This window comes from Salmo salar, chromosome ssa09 (assembly GCF_905237065.1).
Source record: "Salmo salar chromosome ssa09, Ssal_v3.1, whole genome shotgun sequence".
Taxonomy (NCBI): Eukaryota; Metazoa; Chordata; class Actinopteri; order Salmoniformes; family Salmonidae; genus Salmo; species Salmo salar.
In genome coordinates, this window is record NC_059450.1 from 33,746,571 (window position 1) to 33,769,944 (window position 23,374).

Sequence of the window (23,374 nt, forward strand, 5' to 3'; positions counted from 1 at the left end):
TCCAAACTTGTTAGCGCTCTCCTAAATCTGAGTACTAGCAGGCCTTGTGTATTTCAAGTACACCGTAGTCTGTGCTTGCCTGCCATACAAAATAGATTTACCAGCAAGCAAAGGTTGCCTGTGTAAACGTAGCCTTCGTCAACTGTGGAACCTGTTTTTCTATAAAGCAACTGGTTACAATAGTTTGGGGTTTGCAGTGCAGCTAACACTTATGCTCTTGAGTCCATCTGAACATAGTTGTACAAAACACTTGACTCCACTTAACACATGCTTCTGGTTCAAATCAGACTTTTTATGGAAGAGAAATCACATGAATCCTTTTTTTACACAACCTATTACGTCATTGGAGATCTTCATTCAAATTGTCTATGGAAGTGGTGCTTATTGTGACGTTTTTGCATCATCTGTTTTACCGTTGATTTCCAAATGTTCCACAAGCCCCAAAAACAAAATAAACCAACCGCTTAAGACATGGATTTACAGACGGATGACTAAAGGAGAGAAATTGTCTCCCAATACAGAACAGGCAGTAGTAGGATACAGCTACTATACTGATCAAAAATATAAACGCAACAATCTCAAAGACTTTACTGAGTTAAAGTTCATATAAGGAAATCGGTCAATTGAAATAAATTCATTAGGCCCTAATCTATGGATTTCACATGACTGGGAACACATGCATCTGTTGGTCACAGATACCTTTAAAAATAGGTAGGGGCGTGGATCAGAATCTGGTGACCATTTCCCTCGTGACACATCTCCTTAGTATCAAGATGATCAGGCTGTTTGTAGAATGTTGTCCCACTCCTCTACAATAGCTGTGCAAAGTTGCTTTATGTTGGTAGGAACTGGAACACGATATCGTACATGTCGATCCCGAACATGCTCAATGGGTGACATTTGTGAGTATGCAGGCCATAGAAAAACTGGGACATTTTCAGTTTCCAGGAATTGTGTACAGATCCTTGCATTATCATGCTGAAACATGATGGTGGCAGATGAATGGCACGACAATGGGCCTCAGGATCTCTGCATTCAAATTGCCATCAATAAAATGCAATCGTGTTCGTTGTCCATAGCTTATGCCTACCCACACCATAACCCCACCACCACGGGCACTCTGTTCACAACGTTGCCATCAGCAAACCCACATGACTCCATACACGTGGTCTTTGGTTGTGAGGCCAGATGAACATACTGCCAAATTCTCTAAAACAACAGAGGCAGCTTATGGTAGAGAAATGAACATTCAATTTGCAATTGCATGCATCCTCAACTTGAGACATCTGTGGCATGACAAAACTGCACATTTTAGTGGCCTTTTGTCCCCCAGCACAAGGTGCACCTGTGTAATGTCATTCTGTTTAATCAGTTTCTTGATATACCACACCTGTCAAGTGGATGGATTATCTTGGCAAAGGAGAAATGCTCACTAACAGGGATGTAAACAGAATTTGTGCACAACATTTGAGAGAAATAAGCTTTTTGTTCATATGTAACATTTCTGGGATCTTATATTTCAGCTCATGAAACCAACACTTTACTTGTTGAGTTTATTTTTTGTTCAGTGTACAAATGAAGTAAGCCAAAGATGTGTCCCTTGATATCCTTCTAATTTATGCCACCTATATGTCATTGTCCACCTGTAGTAGAAAAGACCCACAAACACAACATTACTATAAAAAGAATAAGGGCTCCATTCAATCCATATCAAATGAAGCGATACAGATTTCACAATATAAATTATTTAAAGGTAATGTCTGAATGAGCCAACATATGCAGCATTTACCATGAATGTAGTCTCCGCCAATGCTAGAACATTGCCTTTAAAATTTATATTGGGCTGTGATGCCAAATTTCCACAAAATGGATTGAATAGAGCCCTAAATAAAAATGTAAAAGAAAACAAGATACCACTAGGTCACCCCCCCAAAAGAAGTACAAAGTTGAACTGCTTCCGTGGGGTTCTTTGCCCCATTCTCCTGCCATCACACAGACCCGACCGGTAAGTAAATAGCAATTGAAGTAAAAACAAAGAAAGTGTCATAATTTTGAGAAGAACACGAAGGTCATGCCCCTTGTTTGGCATTTGTCAGTACTCAAACACAACCCTTACATGAACCATTTTGTTTAATGCAGCATGAAGGTAGTCAACTGCATCCCAAATGGCACTCTATTCCCTATGTTTTCATTTACTTAACCAGGCAAATCAGTTAAGAACAAATTCTTGTTTACAATGACGGCCTACCCCGGCCAAACCCTAACGTCGCTGGGCCAATTGGGAGTCTCATAGGCCGGCGCCTGGAATCGAACCAGGGTCTGTAGTGACGCCTCTAGCACTGAGATGCTGCACTACTTTTGACCAAATAAAATAAACATTAAGAACTGACAATAAGGATGGACAGTCCAGATCTCAGGAGGAAAATAACAGGATAGAATGAAGCCACATTTGTATGTCCCATATCCAGTACAATGCTGTGGCATTCCTCAGTCTTGACATTTTGAATCAACATAAGTTAATGCAACTGCCAGTCCAGTCTCTCTTTGAATAGTCTTCTCACAATCGCTGGGATGGAGTGTGCAGAGCACCCAAAGTCTTGCGAGAGAGTACTCATTGAACAACAACCTCCCCAAAAGTCAGTCTTTCTCACTATAAACATTTTCACCAGAAGAATCACTGCTGCTATTTCAATGACAACTTTTCTAGTAAAAAAAATAAAAAAAATAAAATATATCCCTTCTTGGTGGTTGCAGAGCAGGGCAGGAGTTGACTACAGGCAGAGAATGGAACAGAACCATCTCTGTTTGGGTATGTGGTATTCTGTACAGCTCCAGCAGTGGTCCAGCCTGTCCTGGGGTGTATTCATTAGAAACCAAATGGACTAAAACAAGGAGGGACGAAATTAACTTGTCCAATAAGAAACCCTAGTTTTTATTCTACATTACAAAACATGTATTTATATATATTTTTGCACTAATGAATACAACCCTGGCCAGTGAGCCTCCAGGCTTCTCTCCCTCAGCGCTGGCCGGTGTAGGCCCGGAACCAGGAGGTGACGGAGGCAGCTGCTGAGGATATCATGCCCCCGGCCTGGCCCACAGGCTGAGACACCTGCATGGCCATGCTCTGGGACAGGTCCATGGGCTGGGAGGGGATGTCACAGAAGCGTGGGCTGGGGACCGTCTCCCAGTCTGTCCCCAGGTCTGTCTCCTCATCCGTCACCATCTCGTCCCCGCTCTCCTCCGCCGGGCCAGCCGCCTCCGGCTCAACAAGCTCCATGGAGTCCTCCAGGTCTGCAGTCACTTCGTATGGACCCGTCCTGCACAGAGGGAGGAGATAGTCTGCGTCCCAAATGGCACCCTTATCAACATAGAATGCACTACTTTTGACCAGGGATTTTCTTACCTGCCCAGGTTCTTGTTGTCGGGAGAGACCAGGAACATGATATTCCTCAGGGTGTGGTGAGGGTGCAGCAGCTCACTCTCAACATGCTGCAGGAGAAAACACACACACACACAACTGGTTAGTCCAGGGTGTCCACCGACTCAGCCCAGAGTGGGTGAAAACGTGCATTGGTGATGTAATCTCACGTCCTTGTCATAAAATACATTGTACAAAGACACATGATTCTTCATGTTCTGAATGGTTCTGTAGGGTCTTTCTATAACATATTACCATTATATCCCAAAAGTTGGATTTCGTGGTCTAATACATCTGATAATAAGCGCTGAGCTCTGTTGACATAGCAGTGTGCTTTCTCGCAGCAACTTGAGGATTTTACATGGCTGTGGTGGTCGTCTGCAAAGTTGTTTCCGCAGATCGCAAAAAGCCAAATGAACTCACTGAATTAATGTAAAAAAGCTTGCAGTACACTCATTTCACAGAGATACGCTTGTTTTTGTTCAAAATCTAAATAAGACCAGGAATTTCACATTATGTATGCATGTATAAAAAGGTATAATGAAATCAAACACGTATAGTAAAATACTAGGTCATGTCTCAAAATCAATACCCATCTTACCTCTTGACATTTTAGCATTTGTGGCACAAATCGCATTCAAGTCTTAGGACCGATATTTACAGTTTTCACACGTTCAAAACATCTATAAGTGACTTTGTAGAGTTTCACAATATCTTTTTTTTTTTTATAGATACTTTAGGATTGTTTGGACATGAGCAAAAGATGCTAATATCGGTCCCATGAGTTGAAGAGGATTTGTGCCACGAATGCTAAAACTTTAGCATGTAGAAACCATGCCAGGGAAAATAAACCAAAGCATGGATTTCTGTCATACCTTGTCCATAGAGTGCTTACACAGTAAGGAAACCAATGTGTCATATTGTAAATTTGGGTGAACTATCCCGAACACTGCTTAGAACTCAGAAGAGCAGCAGCGGAACAATGACAAGGGGAAAAAAGTAGAGGAACCATGCTCTGTAGTACCTGTGAGAAGCAGAGGTGAAGGATGTTGGTGTTGAGCTTGGTGACAGCACGGGTGAACCTGTACCTACTCAGGCTGTCACCACAGAACTCACTGTTGCACAACTTCTTGGGCAGATTGACATCCAGGATATGAGAGAGGATGTTGATGAGCTGGGTAGCATAGCAGAGAGCTGCACTGATGGTATGGGCTGGGTTGATGTGGTCCAGCTCTGGAAATGAAAGCTCTTAATGATCACAAATAGCCTTGGCACAGTACAAGTAAATATTGTCAATTGTTCATCTCTAAGGACAAGATGTTCCTCTCAATCAGCTAGTAGTTTTTTTTGGTGTGTGGCGCTACAAAAGTATACTAATATATATTAAAATGTGTGCACTAACTGTACTGTAGGTCACTTTGAATAAAAACGTGCACTAAATGGCAAATGTAATCATTAATACAACATATTTTGCTAAAAAGTCCTACCTGGCCCCTCATTGGTGCTCTTGTCTTCCACCCAGCTGTAATAGGGGGAGCAGTCTCCGTTGCTAGGCAGCGTGACCCTGGGTCCGGTGATGCTAATGCTGGTTTCTCCATTCTGGTCGTCCCAGATCCAGCGTCCTGACAGGTAGGTGGTGCGACGGGCCTCAGCCAGCTCACTCACCGTGCTGGAGGTCAGAGCCAGGTCACACTCTGACAACATGTCCGCTGGGTCCCTGAGAGACAGAGGAGCAGAGTGGAACATCTCCAAAACTCTTCAACCAGTAGATGAGAGGGCAGTATAGATTAATGTAGGCCTATACTTGATGTCTATTGTTAAAGCATCAAATCCCTGGACAGAGACTATTGGTCCTGTCCTTGAAGAAAACTAAAAGCCCTGAGTCATATTCCGGCCAGCCATGGAGTAATACAGTATATAAACTAAACTCAGCAAAAAAAGAAACGTCCTCTCACTGTCAACTGCCTTTATTTTCAGCAAACTTAACATGTGTAAATATTTGGATGAACATAAGATTCAACACCTGAGACATAAACTGAACAATTTCCACAGACATGTGACTAACAGAATTGAATGTGTCGCTGAACAAAGGGGGGGGGGTTCAAAATCAAAAGTAACAGTCAGTATCTTGTGGCCACCAGCTGCATTAAGTACTGCAGTGCATCTCCTCCTCATGGACTACACCAGATTTGCCAGTTCTTGCTGTGAGATGTTACCCCACTCTTCTACCAAGGCACCTGCAAGTTCCCTGATATTTCTGGTGGGGGAAATGGCCCTAGCCCGCACCCTCCAACCTAACAGGTCCCAGACGTGCTCAATGGAATTGAGATCTAGGCTCTTCACTGGCCATGGCAGAACACTGACATTCCTGACTTGCAGGAAATCACGCACAGAACGAGCAGTATGGCTGGTGGCATTATCATGCTGGAGGGTCATGTCAGGATGAGCCTGCAGGATGGGTACCACATGAGGGAGGAGGATGTCTTCCTTGTAACTCACAGCATTGAGACTGCCTGCAATGACAACAAGCTCAGTCCGACAATGCTGTGACATATCGCCCCAGACCATGACGGACCTTCCACCTCGATCCTGCTCCAGAGTACAGGCCTCGGTGTAACGCTCGTTCCTTCAACAATAAACGCAAATTCAACCATCACCCCTGGTGAGACAAAACCGCGATTCGTCAGTGAAGAGTACTTTTTGATAGTTCTGTCTGGTCCAGCGACTTTGGGTTTGTGCCGATAGGCGATGTTGTTGCCGGTGATGTCTGGTGAGGACCTGCCTTACAACAGGCCTACAAACCCTCAGTCCAGCCTCTCTCAGCCTATTGTGGACAGTCTGAGCACTGATGGAGGGATTGTGCGTTCCTGGTGTAACTCGGGCAGTTGTTGTTGCCATCCTGTACCTGTCCCGCAGGTGTGATGTTTGGATGTACCGATCCTGTGCAGGTGTTGTTACACGTGGTCTGCCACTGTGAGGACGATCAGCTGTCCATCCTGTCTCCCTGTAGTGCTGTCTAAGGCGTCTCACAGTACGGACATTGCAATTTATTGCCCTGGCCACATCTGCAGTCCTCATGCCCCCTTGCAGCATGCCTAAAGCACGTTCACGCAGATGTACAGGGACCCTGGGCATCTTTCTTTTGGTGTTTTCAGAGTCAGTAGAAAGGCCTCTTTAATGTCCTAAGTTTTAATAACTGTGACATGAATTGCCTACCGTCTGTAAGCTGTTAGTGTCTTAACGACCGTTCCACAGGTGCATGTTCATTCATTGTTTATGGTTCATTGAACAAGCAGTGTTTAAACCCTTTACAATGAAGATCTGAAGTTATTTGGATTTTTACAAATTATCTTTCAAAGACAGGGTCCTGAAAAGGGGACGTTTCTTTTTTTGCTGAGTTTATAAGAAACCCAGGGAGGTCTCTGAGGAGTAGTGGTACAGACATTGGGAGGATAACTGACTTGACTTCTGTGCGCTTCCTTTCTTCTTAGGGCTGTGTATGTGTCTGTCTGTCGCCATATGCATATGCGCACTTATTTTTGGGGAGTGAGGGAAACCATGTTGCTGATGAGGAATCGCAGGACCTCTTCCCCCTCCCTCACAACCTCTATTTTATTTTTACCTTTATTTAACCAGGTAGGCAAGTTGAGAACAAGTTCTCATTTACAATTGCGACCTGGCTAAGATAAAGAAAAGCAGTTCGACACATACAACACAGAGTTACACATGGAGTAAAACAAACATACAGTCAATAATACAGTAGAGAAATAAGTCTATATACAAAGTGAGCAAATGAGGTGAGATAAGGGAGGTAAAGGCAAAAAAGGCCATGGTGGCGAAGTAAATACAATATAGCAAGTAAAATACCGGAATGGTAGATTTGTAGTGGAAGAAAGTACAAAGTAGAAATAATGGGGTGCAAAGCAGCAAAATAAATATATAAATACAGTAGGGAAAGAGGTAGTTGTTTAGGCTAAATTATACATGGGCTATGTACAGGTGCAGTGATCAGTGAGCTACTCTGACAGCTGGTGCTTAAAGCTAGTGAGGGAGATAAGCGTTTCCAGTTTGAGATTTTTGTAGTTCGTTCCAGTCATTGGCAGCAGAGAACTGGAAGGAGAGACGGCCAAAGTAGGAATTGGCTTTCTCTTAACCCCTGATCTCTAACCCCTCCTCAGGTCCTCTGAGATTGTGAGCACTTTAACAGTGGTCAGAATTCTCAACCGTCAAAGGATTCGGTCAGGGTATTCTATTTACCCAGCAGTTGGTGGAGGGCACTCCTCAAACATTGAATAATTAGAGCAGTGTGCCAGTAGGAAGGTGTAGCAAGCTCATTGGATTGCTACAAGAAGCGTTTGTCTGCAGTTATCTTGGCCAAAGGCTGTGTACAACCAAGTACTAGCTCTGGGTACTAGCTCCGGGTGCCAATAATTGTCCAAGCATTTGTCTTTATTTTTTAAATTACATTTGTAAACTTAAGTTTACAAAAATAAAATGTTCAACGTTGCAGATCCAATAGGTGACTAATTATTATTTTTCAACTTGAGAAAAGAAATTGGGAATCCTTTATGAAATATATTTACATATACGGCCCTGCTGCATGAGGTACAGCGTCACTGACCTGCTGCCCTGTTTCTCCTCCTGTGTGGGGAAGATGTGAGCAGTGAGCTCCAGGATGTGTCCCTTGCGGACCTCAGCCAGGCGATCTTGACGACCCTGCAGCTCCTTGCCCTTCTTCTCCAGCAGTTCTCCCAGCCGCTGGTTGTGCCTCTCTATCTTGTCCCTCTTCTCCTGGTGGCGGCTGGCCCGCCGCTGCAGCCTCTGGCTCTCCTCCTGGGAGCGAAGCAGCAGGTCCTTACCTGCGAGGGAGAGGGACGGATACTATGTTGATTGATATGTTTAATGGACGCATCCCAAATGGAAAAAGTCATGGACTATATATGGAATATAATGCCATTTGGGAAGCATCAAATGTCTTCCACTATTTCAAATGCCAGGTTTCATAAAGACATAACGCGGAAAGTATAAAGAAGACAATACATTAAAATGTAAACATCTAGGATCACTAGTCACTGATTTGAATGTCCGTTGGGGCCATGTAACTCACCACTCTTCACCTCTTCGTTCCCACAGCCAATGGCCTCCTTCAGCTGCTCAATCTTCATCTTGCATGACATCATCTTCCATTTCTGAATGAAACCGAACACATTAGATTTGAAAAGAATAGGCACGATATTGACACATAGAAACACACAGACAGACAGAGGCTACATCGCGTAGGGCAGAGTAAATTAAGTTTATCATGTTCTCGTGTGTTGTCATAACTTAACTTACCAGCTGATCTGCCTGGACCTTCTTATCCATGGCAGTAATGACACTGGGGAAAGAGTGTGTAGATTTATTCATATGATTAATATAATTAGATATTCCTGTATGCAGAAACGGTTGAGAACATAACAGCAAAGTAGTAAGATATTATTCAACATATTCATTATCTTTTAACTGCAACTGGTCTTTACCTCTGTTCAAGAAGTTCTTTCTTCTCCTTCAGCATTTTAAGTCTTATCAATTTTTCAGTGTATCTATAAAACAAAAAAGAGAGAGAAAAGACTTCATTAATAACCCAATGGCATGTTCATTTCTTCTCTGACTGCAGCTCAGCAGAATGAGCGAGAAAGAGTGGCTTAGAACTAGCTACTTTACAAAAACAAGTTGAGATTAATTTAACTATAGAAAAACTAAATTAACTGCCATTAGACTACTAGCTAGTCATTGAATTCTGGAAACTCACAAAAGCATGATAGAACATGCCAATGTAAGTAAAGTATTAGGCCAATGGCCCTTCACGACTTCACTAACAAAGAGCCATGACACCACATGTCATGACAGTTATTTTTAGTTTCACTACACTAGAAAGTTAGGAAGCTAGCAAGCTACACGGTTTAGTGTGATAAGGTTTGTGCTCAACTGGCTTGATTATTCATAACATATAGCTAGCTAGTGTTATGTACCCCAAACAGCCCTACTGGGTGTAACCTTCCATGGTTCTCTTGTAAACAAACTACATTGCTAGCTAGCCAACTAACAACAACAACCTAGTGCTAAGAGCTAACGTATTTCTTTATGGCAATGCTAGCTTCTTGTAAATACAGCTAGCCAGCTATCATGTTTGTTCAATTGTTGAGTGCTAAAATCAATCTTAGCTGATGATGCCGCATAAATTGTCATCAGTGACATCACTTAGAGCCGTGTTATGAAGTTTGCTAAATGTTAACACGCACCGTTCGGGGTTTCTACCGTCGAAGTACACGAAATCCCCTGCCTGAATGCATCGGGCACAAGTCAGTCTGCGCCTGGCGGTGTTGCAGAGAGGACATCTCTCCACCGCGACATACAGACCCTCCGCGTCGTCCACCGACTCCACCATCAGAGATCCAGGGGAACCTGCGGTGGTTGTGGTGTGTAGGTGGTGCGAGCGAAGTGGTGGCCGAGCACCGGGCAGTGCTCCCAAAGTCCCTTCGCTAGGGCCGAGGGCTCGGACTTCGCTTCCCGCTGAGGATGCCATGGAACTGCCGTTCAAGCGCTAGCTAACCTAGCTAAATGACTGCTTCTCTGGCTAACTAACTACATAACTACTGGTATACGGTCTGACACTCTTCGTTGCTTCTTGTAAACGTTACGGGTATGCAGTCTTCATTTTCGGTTATTTGGCAAAGGCGGCTATTAGCTAACGTTAGCTAGCAAACTGTGTCACTGTTTTTTTTTTGCGTGTCATGGTTTGTTTATGAACGTATGGTCACGTGACCATACATACAATCTGAGACTAGGCACAGATCTGTTTACTTTTGAATGTAGCTAATCTTTGGTTTTATATGGTCTATACTACGGATGGATATAAGCTTTGCTGTAGGGCAGGGATGGACAACTTTGATGGTGGTTGGGGCCACAAAAAACAACTCATCACCAAATTGCGAGCGAAACATTTTAGCAGCCACCCAATTTGTACTAGTCTCTAAACCCAGAGGCGCAACATCGCGAGACTTCTGGGAACGCTTGCGAAACAGACCCCAAGCAGGCCAGTCCGGGGTTTGGGAAGTAAATGAGAGAAGTGAAACCAAGATTCGAGCCAATGTTTAAAGTAATTGAGCTTGCTATTACTCTAACCTCGTGAGTGACAGACACGTTTTAATTTTCGTCAAAAACGGCTTTACGACTTTTTTGAAATCTTCATCCCTAACTACAACATTTTCAGATAAGATAGAACGGCCAAAGGGGGCGGTGTTGCAATCTACTGCAGAGAGAGCCTGCAGAGTTCTGTCCTACTATCCAGGTCTGTACCAAAACAATTTGAACTTCTACTTTTAAAAATCCACCTCTTTAAAAACAAGTCTCTCACCGTTGACGCCTACTATAGACCACCATCTGCCCCCAGCTGTGCTCTGGACACCATATGTGAACTGATTGGTGACCTAAACTGGGACATGCTTAACACCCCAGCCACCCTACAATCTAAGCTTGATGCCCTCAATCTCACAAATTATCAATGAACCTACCAGGTACCACCCCAAAGCCGTAAACAAAGGCACCCTCATAGATATCATCCTAACCAACTTGCCCTCTAAATACACCTCTGCTGTTTTCAACCAAGATCTCAGTGATCTCAAGATCTCCCTTCAGTAGAGGATGCCTGGTTATTTTTTTTTTAAATGCCTTCCTCAGCATCTTAAATAAGCATGCCCCATTCAAGAAATGTAGAACCAGGAACAGATATAGCCCTTGGTTCTCTCCAGACCTGACTGCCCTTAACCAACACAAAAACATTCTGTGGTGTTCTGCATTAGCATCGAACAGCCCCCGTGATATGCAACTTTTCAGGGAAGTTAGAAACCAATATACACAAGCAGTTTGAAAAGCAAAGGCTAGCTTTTTCAAGCAGAAATTTACTTCCTGCAACAAACTCAAAAAAGTTCTGGGACACTAAAGTCCTTGGAGAATAAGAGCACCTCCTCCCAGCTGCCCACTGCACTGAGGATAGGAAACACTGTCACCACTGATAAATCCACTATAATTGAGAATTTCAATAAGCATTATTCTACGGCTGGCCATGCTTTCCACCTGGCTACCCCTTCCCCGGTCAACAGCACTGCACCCCCCACAGCAACTCGCCCAAGCCTTCCCCATTTCTCCTTCTCCCAAATCCAGTCAGCTGATGTTCTGAAAGAGCTGCAAAATCTGGACCCCTACAATCTGGACCCTTTCTTTCTAAAATTATCTGCCGAAATTGTTGCAACCCCTATTACTAGCCTGTTCAATTTCTCTTTCGTGTTGTCCGAGATTCCCAAAGATTGGAAAGCAGCTGCGGTCATCCCCCTCTTCAAAGGGGGGGACACTCTTGACCCAAACTGCTACAGACCTATATCTATCCTACCCTGCCTTTCTAAAGTCTTCGAAAGCCAAGTCAACAAACAGATTACCGACTATTTCGAATCCCACCGCACCTTCTCCGCTACCGCTACGCAATCTGGTTTCAGAGCTGGTCATGGGTGCACCTCAGCCACGCTCAAGGTCCTAAACGATATCTTAACCGCCATCGATAAGAAACAATACTGTGCAGCCGTATTCATTGACCTCGCCAAGGCTTGACTCTGTCAATCACCACATCCTCATCGGCAGACTCAATAGCCTTGGTTTCTCAAATGATTGCCTCGCCTGGTTCACCAACTACTTCTCTGATAGAGTTCAGTGTGTCAAATCGGAGGGCCTGTTGTCCGGGCCTCTGGCAGTCTCTATGGGGGTCCCACAGGGTTCAATTCTTGGGCCGACTCTTTTCTCTGTATACATCAATGATGTCGCTCTTGCTGCTGGTGAGTCTCTGATCCACCTCTACGCAGAAGACACCATTCTGTATACTTCTGGCCCTTCTTTGGACACTGTGTTAACTACCCTCCAGACGAGCTTCAATGCCATACAACTCTCCTTCCGTGGTCTCCAACTGCTCTTAAATACAAGTAAAACTAAATGCATGCTCTTCAACCGATCGCTACCTGCCTGCCCGTCCAGCATCACTACTCTGGACGCTTCTGACTTAGAATGTGGACAACTACAAATACCTAGGTGTCTGGTTAGACTGTAAACTCTCTTTCCAGACTCACATCAAACATCTCCAATCCAAAGTTAAATCTAGAATTGGCTTCCTATTTCTCAACAAAGCATCTTTTACTCATGCTGCCAAACATACCCTCCTAAAACTGACCATCCTACCGATCCACAACTTCGGCGATGTCATTTACAAAATAGCCTCCAATACCCTAACTCAATAAATTGGATGCAGTCTATCACAGTGCCATCCATTTTGTCACCAAAGCCCCATATACTACCCACCACTGCGACCTGTACGCTCTCGTTGGCTGGCCCTCGCTTCATACTCGTCGCCAAACCCACTGGCTCCAGGTCATCTACAAGACCCTGCTTGGTAAAGTTCCCCCTTATCTCAGCTCGCTGGTCACCATAGCAGCACCCACCCGTAGCACACGCTCCAGCAGGTATATCTCTCTGGTCACCCCCAAAGCCAATTCCTCCTTTGGCCGCCTCTCCTTCCAGTTCTCTGCTGCCAATGACTGGAACGAACTACAAAAAGCTCTAAAACTGGAAACACTTATCTCCCTCACTAGCTTTAAGCACCAGCTGTCAGAGCAGCTCACAGATTACGGCACCTGTACATAGCCCATCTATAATTTAGCCCAAACAACTACCCCTTCCCCTACTGTATTTATTTATTTTGCTCCTTTGCACACCATTATTTCTACTTTGCACTTTCTTCCACTGCAAATCTACCATTCCAGTGTTTTACTTGCTATATTGTATTTACTTCGCCACCATGGCCTTTTTTGCCTTTACCTCCCTTATCTCACCTCATTTGCTCACTTTGTATATAGACTTATTTTTCTACTATATTATTGACTGTAGGTTTGTTTTACTCCATGTGTAACTCTGTGTTTTTGTGTGTCAAACTGCTTTTCTTTATCTTGGCCAGGTCGCAATTGTAAATGAGAACTTGTTCTCAACTTGCCTACCTGGTTAAATAAAGGTGAAATAAATAAAATATCGAAGGGGTGCCTTTGATTTGACGGCCTGCATATGCCCAGTTCGGTGCGAGTCGACCGTCAGACCCGATGATGTGTATATAGGCATGAATTTTAGCCACAGATAGATTTTTAGAGAGGTTTGGTTATAAAAAAGCTTTGGTTTAGCTAGCCAACGTCGCCATCACATCGTCTAAAAGTGTAATCAGGGATTTCTATTGGAGAAGTAGTTTCAGACCATTTTCATACTGCAGCTACTGTCTTTGTTTTGTGTAATGTTACATACTGCATTTTGCCATGGGGTGTAGAGAAAATGATGCCGTTTTAAAGAAAGTTTGCTGCAATTCTACACATTTTGAGATGGGGTAGAGAGAAGATTTAGCGATTTTATAACTAATTTCATGCAATTCTACTAATTTTGCCATGAGGCAGAGAGGAATATTTGCAGGTTTTAATGATATCTGAGTGAGACAGACTAACATCAATGGGCTCCCCGGCCTGTAATTCAATCATGATTACTACATTTAGAAAGCTGGCCGCTAGACTAATTTACCAATCTAAATCATTTTAGCTGACATGGGCTAATTGAGTGACTATCAATGGCTGACATGAGAAACTGCTGATGCCAAATCAAAGTTTATTTGTCACGTGCGCCGAATACAACAGCTGTAGACTTCACAGTGAAATGCTTACTTACAGGCTCTAATCAATAGTGCGAAAAAAGGTGTGTGTGTAGGTAAGTAAAGAAATAAAACAGTAAAAAGACATTTGAAAATAACAGTAGCAAGGCTATATACAGACACCGGTTAGTCAGACTAATTGAGTTAGTATGTACATGTAGGTATGGTTAAAGTGACTATACATATATGATGAACAGAGAGTAGCAGTAGCGTAAAAAGAGGGGTTGGTGGGTGGTGGGACACAATGCAGATAGCCGGTTTGCCAATGTGCGGGAGCACATTGAATTGCACCTTGTGTATTCTAATATTCTCTCTTGCAACAGTACGTTTAGACCCCAACTTGCAACAGTACATTGGAAATTTATCTGAGGGCCTTCAAATGAGGGGTCGCGGGCGTTAGTTTACATTACATGTGGATGGGATCAGTGTAACTCACACCTGTAATGTACTCTCTGATATGGAAACAAGCATGATTTATTATTACTAGGTCTCGAAAACTCTGTAGTTATCTCCACACAGTTGACTGCATGTGGACTACAATTCCAATGCTGTTTTAATTTTAGTAATCATCACTTGCAAAACTTTTTTGAAACATGCGGATATTCCCCTTAATATCAACGAGAAAGGTTTTCAAAAATAAATAAATGATGCACTTACTGTAGCAGTTTTGCACAGATCCATATGGTGTGTGTGCATCCAGTTGACGAACTACACTTCCGAGTTACGCTTACGCAGGTGTTCGGAGCACACTAGATAGCTAATTAGCACAGGTGGCTGCCTCGGTCTTCCGTAAACAAGCGCTGTAATATGGCCACGTGGGAACCCTATAAAGGTGTGTAGTAATTGAACCTTTTGGTATATTTATCTGATATGTTCCTTATGTTTCCAAAACCGTACCGCAAGCGATGTGTTTTAACGTTCGAACGAGCGTTTGGGCTCTTAACAAAACTCCCCGGCCAGAAGATGCCGTCAATTTTTTTATAAATTATCCAAGATATACCACAGCCTGTCGTTTCCAATGGGAGCAAATTAATCATAGTGGGCAGAACAAGCAAGGAGGTGGGCAGAGCCAAGCACGAGCTAGTAAGATCCTATTGGCTCGTTCTGGCATGTATTTGCATATTTCCGTTAGGGAACACCTACTCTGAAGTTCGCCAGTGCAATAACTCAATTCACCCTTGCACTCCTTCTAAACAATGGATTTTTTTTGAAACTTTGGCAAAGGGTAAAGTCTAAAAAAAAAAGTGTCCACTCTGTTCGTAACAGATTGTTGTTTTGGGAACAGAAAATTGTATTGAGATAAAGTTTCATCCATGAGAAAATTTGCAGAATGTCGGCCAAAAATTCACTCACCACCATATTTGGTGGCGAGTGGAAATGCCAACCGGATGCTTCAGATGTATACATCTGTGATACTATCGTCAATAGGCGCTAAAGGTGGTTAGCGTCTACGAATGGGTTAGATGTATTACATGCAAACTTTCATTTTATTCATTTCTTTGCGATGGTCAATATTACATTACAGATTCATCCATCCACCATTACAAAATTATAAAAGTACATAAGTGCACCATACACACTTTCCACAAGTGTAGCCAACACTCAAAATGAAAATATTTGGACACATTCATGTTTGTAAATAAATGTAGATTCATTTTCTTCACCCATATCAGCGTTAGAATTGCACTACTTATTGCTTTCTGAATCCTTTCAGAATGGGGTAGATGTTCTCAAAGGCTTCATAGATCTCTCCACGTTCCTTAGCCCCTGAAAGAAAATGTACACAAGATCTGCCGAAAACTTTACAATGTAAAAAGCAAGCATCTGAAGCATGTCAACATAGCATGGTGGTTTGTGGAAGTCAGACAGAGAACACCAGTGGTCAACATACGTACCTGTCAGAACCACTTTTCCAGACACAAAGATCAGTAAGACAATACGTGGTTTCACCATACGGTAGATCAAACCCGGAAACAGCTCTGGCTCATAACTAGAGGGCCCAAAACCACACAGTTAGTTAAAGGGAGCCATGTAGAAATATCTAAATATATGGTTCTGGTTACAGGAGAATAGGTTGCTCAGGTCTGGAGTATATTTGACTATGCTAAGAACATTGAATACTGGGAATCCTCTGAATATCAGTAGGTCCAGTGTGTTGGGTAGAGTAAGCCATAAGGCTATACTGAAAACCTTTAAATTAAACCTAATTTGGGCTTAAACTCTACAAAAGAAAATGATAGCGGGGCTGCAAAAGCACTTCTGTGCAAGGGTGTTTATTTACACAGTGAAAACAAAACACGAGTACTGCAGCACTAACATACATAGTGTCAAATAAAATGTTGCTCATGTATGGGGTCGGAAGGCCTCAAGCTCTTTTAATTGTCAAAGTATTGTTCTTAACTGTACACTAAGCATTTTACTTTTTCCCCCCCTGTAAAAAGGAATTAATAAAGGAAAACATTAGAACTTCAGCATTCAATCAACATAACGGACAGAATTTCTCTGACTAAAGGGTGTCAGTACTTTACAGAGCAGACACTCAATATGTCACAGTGAGTGTACCTGCTGAACTGCTGATGAGTCAGCACCAGACCCTCCAGCCGAATGGGGAAGCAGACATCACAACTCCCCACCATGTTCTGGATCTTGAAGTCCAGGAATTTGGCGGGAAAGCCCAATTTCTGCACCACACGAGCATACTTGCGGGCAGCCAGTCGAGACTGCTCCTCGCTGTCAGAATATACAGCAAAAACAGAGGAGTTGCTTGAGAAATGAGGGGGATCATCTTTATCCACTTTGGGACAAGGGCTCAATGAGCTTCCTCCCCTTTCTCCTATCCTTGAGCAATGACAGATGCAGTACAGCAAATTATTTATTTAGAGTAAATCATCTAAGAGTGGGCCCTGGTAAATGACAGAGTATCAGTGTTCAATAGGGCACACCGTAACAAAACATCTTGCAACAGAAAATAAATATGTGCTTTTATTGGACAAATTCAGGTTATACGTCCCTGTTTCTTAACATTTTATTTTCTACTGAACAAGACCATGGTTCATGGTGTCTGTGGTGAACTGTTCTCCCTCCTCACCTCTTGGCTCCTGTGCAGACCATCTTTCCGGAGCTGAAGATGAGTGCTGTGGTCCTAGGTTCCCGTATTCTCATAATGACAGCAGCAAAACGCTGAAACAGAGTACAATGCCCACATCATGGCATGACACCACCATATTGACTTAAACATTGTCTGGGCTGGGCATATTTTGATTACCTTGGGGTTGTACTCAGCATTTCTGGCTTGAAGAGCAATGGACTTTAGGTCCAGTGGGCAAGCCAGATTCACTGTTGATACAATATTCCTGCACATAAACAACAAATGGGCTCACTTGCAAGCACTGATTAATATTAGCTTATGTAAGATAAGATGTTAGAGACTAGACAACTAGGAGGCCATTTGAAATGGTACCCTATTCCCTTTATAGTGCACTACTTTTAATCTGAGCCTATCCTGGCCAATACCTGTATAGTGCACTAATTCATTTCCCAGGGTCATATTAATAAGTGCAAACCATAGCAAAACGTTTCACAACAGAAACCATTTAGAGCATTTGGTGTAAATGGTTTACGTTGCACTAATGGATGGGATCCTGGTTATCGTAACATCCATCACGCACTGTAACATGGGGATTATTCCAGAACTCTCAGCCACTGGAGTCATGGGGGTCATAGGCGTCATGGGACAGAAGGGAGAGGCTCCCGTCACGGCGGGCTGGTTAGGGTCAGTCTCAGCAGACTCCTCAGGCCTGTAGCCATCGAACACGCGGTCTTGTGTCATGTTAGCATTAGTAGCAGCATTTCCACAGGTGTCCTCTGGCAGGTCATCAGGCAGGAAGCTGAGATCCAGATCCTCCCCGATGTCCTTCTCCGGTTGGCTCGAGGAGAGAAAGGATGGGTCCTGGAGCTGAGGGGCGCCCTGCAAGCCCAGGTCCCCTTCAAACAGGAAGCCAGAGGCATCCTAGAAATCACACCAGAGACAAAAAAAATTATGAGTGGAATTAGATGCATCCTTTAGTCAGTTTATCTTGTGTCACTTGTCGATGATACCAAGTGGAAAATTAGGATAAAATACCTGTTGGTTGAAGTCATTTAAAATCAAATGTTGAGGTTCATTTTACTGAAAGATACTCAGACTTCTTTCCCTTTACCCTGGCAATCAGGACCACTGGCTACTTACTGGTACATTTCCAATTGGGTCATCAAAATAACTCTCCAATGCTGAATCTTCATCCATGATTGATCATGTAGGAACAGAGCCAGGATTTTTTGACACACAAGTGGGAGCCTTGGGTGCGTTCATTGACTGACAGGCGGCTAAATTGGCTACAGGTGTGAATGTCTATGCCCTGCTGGAGTAGCCTGTTTCTGATAACTAGGCCACAGTACATTGTGCGCTGAAAATAGAGTATTTAAATGATAATATTATAATGAACCACAGTAGGGATTTAAAAGTTTTGATGCTCACCTGATTCTCATGCTATTTTGATAAATAAAAATATATAATTATAATATTCAAGTCTGTCAGCAGAAGAGGGAGACAACTTGAGATGAACTTTAGCAATCGTTTTGTAGAAGTAGACCGATACATGAGCGTTACAGGAGGTAAACAACTATGTACAGGAGGTAAACAAATATGGAATTACTGTATTTCAAGATTTCTACACAAATACCGTCTAATATTACATATCTTTTTCCTATAAATAATGTTCCTCAGGGCGTTTAGATATTGAATTAGCAGAATTAGCCCCCAAATATGACCATTTTAAACTGAATTGTTTTAACGTGCAATGTAATGGCAGAAAATATAGATGCAGTGAAAAAGTGAGAGACTTTCCTCAGGAGGCACATGGTGAGTTAAAACTTTAAAAAAAAAAATGACATTTGTAAAACTGTACAATGCTTTGCAACCTACCCACTGAAGCAATAATATTAAATAAGTCGTGTTTCTTCGATCTCAATAGATTATCACAATATGAGTTAAATTACCCATAAAACCTAGCAGTCAAACATGGAAATGATTCCAATCGTTTTTCCACCATTCATTTTTCCCTATCCTGCGGATTTTTAGAAACACGTCAAAAACACGTTTCATGTAGACTTACCCTGTCGTGACATTTTGATAAGAGTGTAAATCTTTAGGACAAGGTGACTTTTATCAATATATTCACCTGTAATTGACCCTCAAAAATTAAATGCTAATTAGCTGCTAATGTGGCTATTATAAAGAACTACAAATGCCATAATGATCTGGACAAGACTGCCGAATCGAGGCAAATGTAAGAATCTCTGGATTAACTATTTTAGCTAAATGTAGTAATGAATTATAATACCTGTTAGCAAAGGTGTGAGCTAGATATGATTTGCAGGGATTTGTAGTTTTGCATGATAACTACTTTGATGCTAATTAGCATTTTCGAATCTGAGAGTAAATAGATCTGAATATATTGATAAAACTCACCTTATCCGAAAGAGATTGACAGGGTTATCAAAACGTCACATCAGGGTAAGCCTACATGAAACAAAGCCCAAGTGCCCCCCCCACTTCATGTACCCAAGAAAGCAAAGATAACTGAACTAAATTTCATGATGAAGTGCTTTGAGAGGCTAGTTAAGGATCATATCACCTCCACTTTACCTGACACCCTAGACCCACTTCAATTTGCCTACCGCTCCAATTTGCCTACCGCTCGGTCCTCCCCTCCTGCTCCGTGGCTCGACGACTCATTGCGAGCTCACAGAACAGGGCTCCGGGCAGCCGAGCGGAAATGGAGGAAAACTCGCCTCCCTGCGGACCTGGCGTCCCTTCACTCCTCCTCTCTACATTTTCCTCTTCTGTCTCTGCTGCTAAAGCCACTTTCTACCACTCTAAATTCCAAGCATCTGCCTCTAACCCTAGGAAGCTCTTTGCCACCTTCTCCTCCCTCCTGACTCCTCCTCCCCCCCCCTCCTCCCTCTCTGCGGATGACTTCGTCAACCATTTTGAAAAGAAGGTTGACGACATCCGATCCTCGTTTGCTAAGTCAAACGACACCGCTGGTCCTGCTCACACTGCCCTACCCTGTGCTTTGACCTCTTTCACCCCTCTCTCTCCAGATGAAATCTTGCGTCTTATGACGGCCGGCCGCCCAACAACCTGCCCGCTTGACCCTATCCCCTCCTCTCTTCTCCAGACCATTTCCGGAGACCTTCTCCCTTACCTCACCTCGCTCATCAACTCATCCTTGACCGCTGGCTACGTCCCTTCCGTCTTCAAGAGAGCGAGAGTTGCACCCCTTCTGAAAAAACCTACACTCGATCCCTCCGAAGTCAACAACTACAGACCAGTATCCCTTCTTTCTTTTCTCTCCAAAACTCTTGAACGTGCCGTCCTTGGCCAGCTCACCTGCTATCTCTCTCAGAATGACCTTCTCGATCCAAATCAGTCAGGTTTCAAGGCTGGTCATTCAACTGAGACTGCTCTTCTCTGTGTCAAGGAGGCTCTCCGCACTGCTAAAGCTAACTCTCTCTCCTCTGCTCTCATCCTCCTAGACCTATCTGCTGCCTTTGATACGGTGAACCATCAGATCCTCCTCTCCACCCTCTCGGAGTTGGGCATCTCCGGCGCGGCCCACGCTTGGATTGCGTCCTACCTGACAGGTCGCTCCTACCAGGTGGCGTGGCGAGAATCTGTCTCCGCACCACGTGCTCTCACCACTGGTGTCCCCCAGGGCTCTGTTCTAGGCCCTCTCCTATTCTCGCTATACACCAAGTCACTTGGCTCTGTCATATCCTCACATGGTCTCTCCTATCATTGCTATGCAGACGACACACAATTCATCTTCTCCTTTCCCCCTTCTGATAACCAGGTGGCGAATCGCATCTCTGCATGTCTGGCAGACATATCAGTGTGGATGACGGATCACCACCTCAAGCTGAACCTCGGCAAGACGGAGCTGCTCTTCCTCCCGGGGAAGGACTGCCCGTTCCATGATCTCGACATCACGGTTGACAACTCCATTGTGTCCTCCTCCCAGAGTGCTAAGAACCTTGGCGTGACCCTGGACAACACCCTGTCGTTCTCTACTAACATCAAGGAGGTGACCCGATCCTGTAGGTTCATGCTCTACAACATTCGCAGAGTACGACCCTGCCTCACACAGGAAGCGGCGCAGGTCCTAATCCAGGCACTTGTCATCTCCCGTCTGGATTACTGCAACTCGCTGTTGGCTGGGCTCCCTGCCTGTGCCATTAAACCCCTACAACTCATCCAGAACGCCGCAGCCCGTCTGGTGTTCAACCTTCCTAAGTTCTCTCACGTCACCCCGCTCCTCCGCTCTCTCCACTGGCTTCCTGTTGAAGCTCGCATCCGCTACAAGACCATGGTGCTTGCCTACGGAGCTGTGAGGGGAACGGCACCTCCGTACCTTCAGGCTCTGATCAGGCCCTACACCCAAACAAGGGCACTGCGTTCATCCACCTCTGGCCTGCTCGCCTCCCTACCTCTGAGGAAGCACAGTTCCCGCTCAGCCCAGTCAAAACTGTTCGCTGCTCTGGCACCCCAATGGTGGAACAAGCTCCCTCACGACGCCAGGACAGCGGAGTCAATCACCACCTTCCGGAGACACCAAGTAATCCTTCTAACCCCCCCCCCCTCCCCCCTCTTAAAAGAAATAGATGCACTATTGTAAAGTGGTTGTTCCACTGGATATCATAAGGTGAATCCACCAATTTGTAAGTCGCTCTGGATAAGAGCGTCTGCTAAATGACTTAAATGTAAATGTAAATGTAAATAGATCCACAGATGATGCAATCGCCATCGCACTGCCCTATCCCATCTGGACAAGAGGAATACCTATATAAGAATGCTGTTCATTGACTATAGCTCAGCATAACACCATAGTACCCTCCAAGCTCATCTTTAAGCTCGGGGCCCTGGGTCTGAACCCCGCCCTGTGCAACTTGGTCCTGGACTTCCTGATGGGCCACCCCCAGGTGGTGAAGGTAGGAAACATCACCTCCACTACGCTGATCCTGGGCCCCACAAGGGTGCGTACTCAGCGCCCTCCTCCAAATCAAGAGCAACCCCCATCCCCACTTGAGTTCTTCTTCTTCGATATAATGACGGTTTGCACACAAGCGCCATGCTCTACCAACTGAGCCACACGGGACGCGTTCAATGTCCAATCGAGCAAACACCACCTCTTCCTTCCTAATCTGACCTTTGAATCTTGGTCCACCGACCTTTCTTTGGAGGGCATATAAATGCCAGCCATTGGGCTCATAGTCCCATCACTTCTTCCACATATGTATCAAAATGGCTCTTCTCTTACATTTGGCCTCATCTTCAGCTTGTACTGTACTGCCCTTTACTACAATAGTACTGTCTTACTACAACTAGTACAGTACTGTCTGTTACTTCAACAAGTACTGTCTGTTACTACAACTAGTACTGTACTGTCTGTTACTACAACTAGTACTGTCTGTTACTACAACTAGTACTGTCTTACTACAACTAGTACTGTACTGTTACTACAACTAAACTCAGCAAAAAAGAAACGTCCTTTTTCAGGACCCTGTCTTTCAAAGATAATTCTTAAAAATCCAAATAACTTCACAGATCTTCATTGTAAAGGGTTTAAACACTGTTTCCCATGCTTGTTCAATGAACCATTAATGAACATGCACCTGTGGAACGGTCGTTAAGACACTAACAGCTTACAGACGCTAGGCAATTAAGGGCACAGTTATGAAAACTTAGGACACTAAAGAGGCCTTTCTACTGACTCTGAAAAACACCAAAAGAAAGATGCCCAGGGTCCCTGCTCATCTGCATGAACGTGCCTTAGGCATGCTGCAAGGAGGCATGAGGACTGCAGATGTGGCCAGGGCAATAAATTGCAATGTCCGTACTGTGAGACGCCTAAGACAGCGCTAAAGGGAGACAAGACGGACAGCTGATCGTCTTCGCAGAGGCAGACCACGTGTAACAACACCTGCACAGGATCGGTACATCCGAACATCACACCTGCAGGACAGGTACAGGATGGCAACAACAACTGCCCGAGTTACACCAGGAACGCACAATCCCTCCATCAGTGCTCAGACTGTCCTTAATAGGCTGAGAGAGGCTGGACTGAGGGCTTGTAGGCCTGTTGTAAGGC

At 44.1% G+C, this 23,374-nt stretch overlaps 2 protein-coding genes across 2 annotated transcripts; both read right to left on the reverse strand.

Moving 5' to 3' along the window:
- Window positions 1-1,539: 1,539 nt before the first annotated feature.
- LOC106611244 (beclin 1-associated autophagy-related key regulator) lies at window positions 1,540-10,200 on the reverse strand. The gene is made up of 9 exons (XM_014211245.2): window positions 9,703-10,200; window positions 8,941-9,003; window positions 8,756-8,798; window positions 8,529-8,610; window positions 8,043-8,280; window positions 4,909-5,138; window positions 4,446-4,654; window positions 3,407-3,492; window positions 1,540-3,320 (listed from the first exon to the last, which is right to left on the reverse strand). Exons 1-9 carry the CDS (start codon window positions 9,984-9,986, stop codon window positions 3,020-3,022), a joined length of 1,536 nt encoding a protein of 511 aa, XP_014066720.1. The 5' UTR covers window positions 9,987-10,200; the 3' UTR covers window positions 1,540-3,019.
- Window positions 10,201-15,873: 5,673 nt separating this feature from the next.
- LOC106611245 (TATA-box-binding protein 2) lies at window positions 15,874-18,658 on the reverse strand. The gene is made up of 7 exons (XM_014211246.2): window positions 18,412-18,658; window positions 17,852-18,192; window positions 17,449-17,536; window positions 17,272-17,363; window positions 16,746-16,913; window positions 16,079-16,173; window positions 15,874-15,950 (listed from the first exon to the last, which is right to left on the reverse strand). The coding sequence occupies exons 1-7, from the start codon at window positions 18,466-18,468 to the stop codon at window positions 15,874-15,876; spliced, it is 918 nt and encodes a 305-aa protein (XP_014066721.1). The 5' UTR covers window positions 18,469-18,658.
- Between the last annotated feature and the right edge of the window lie 4,716 nt (window positions 18,659-23,374).

Bases quoted from the DNA above. Each gene is read 5' to 3' on its own strand.
- LOC106611245 (XM_014211246.2), bottom strand. From the start codon at position 18,468: ATGGATGAAGATTCAGCATTGGAGAGTTATTTTGATGACCCAATTGGA. The intron at 17,364-17,448 runs GTAATCAAAATA...ACTCTGTTTCAG, and splicing joins ATGCTGAGTACAACCCCAAG to CGTTTTGCTGCTGTCATTAT. The intron at 15,951-16,078 runs GTACGTATGTTG...ATTTTCTTTCAG, and splicing joins TGGAAAAGTGGTTCTGACAG to GGGCTAAGGAACGTGGAGAG.
- LOC106611244 (XM_014211245.2), bottom strand. From the start codon at position 9,986: ATGGCATCCTCAGCGGGAAGCGAAGTCCGAGCCCTCGGCCCTAGCGAA. The intron at 8,611-8,755 runs GTAAGTTAAGTT...GGTTTCATTCAG, and splicing joins AGGTCCAGGCAGATCAGCTG to AAATGGAAGATGATGTCATG. The intron at 3,493-4,445 runs GTACTACAGAGC...TTTCTCCTGCAG, and splicing joins TTCACCTCTGCTTCTCACAG to CATGTTGAGAGTGAGCTGCT.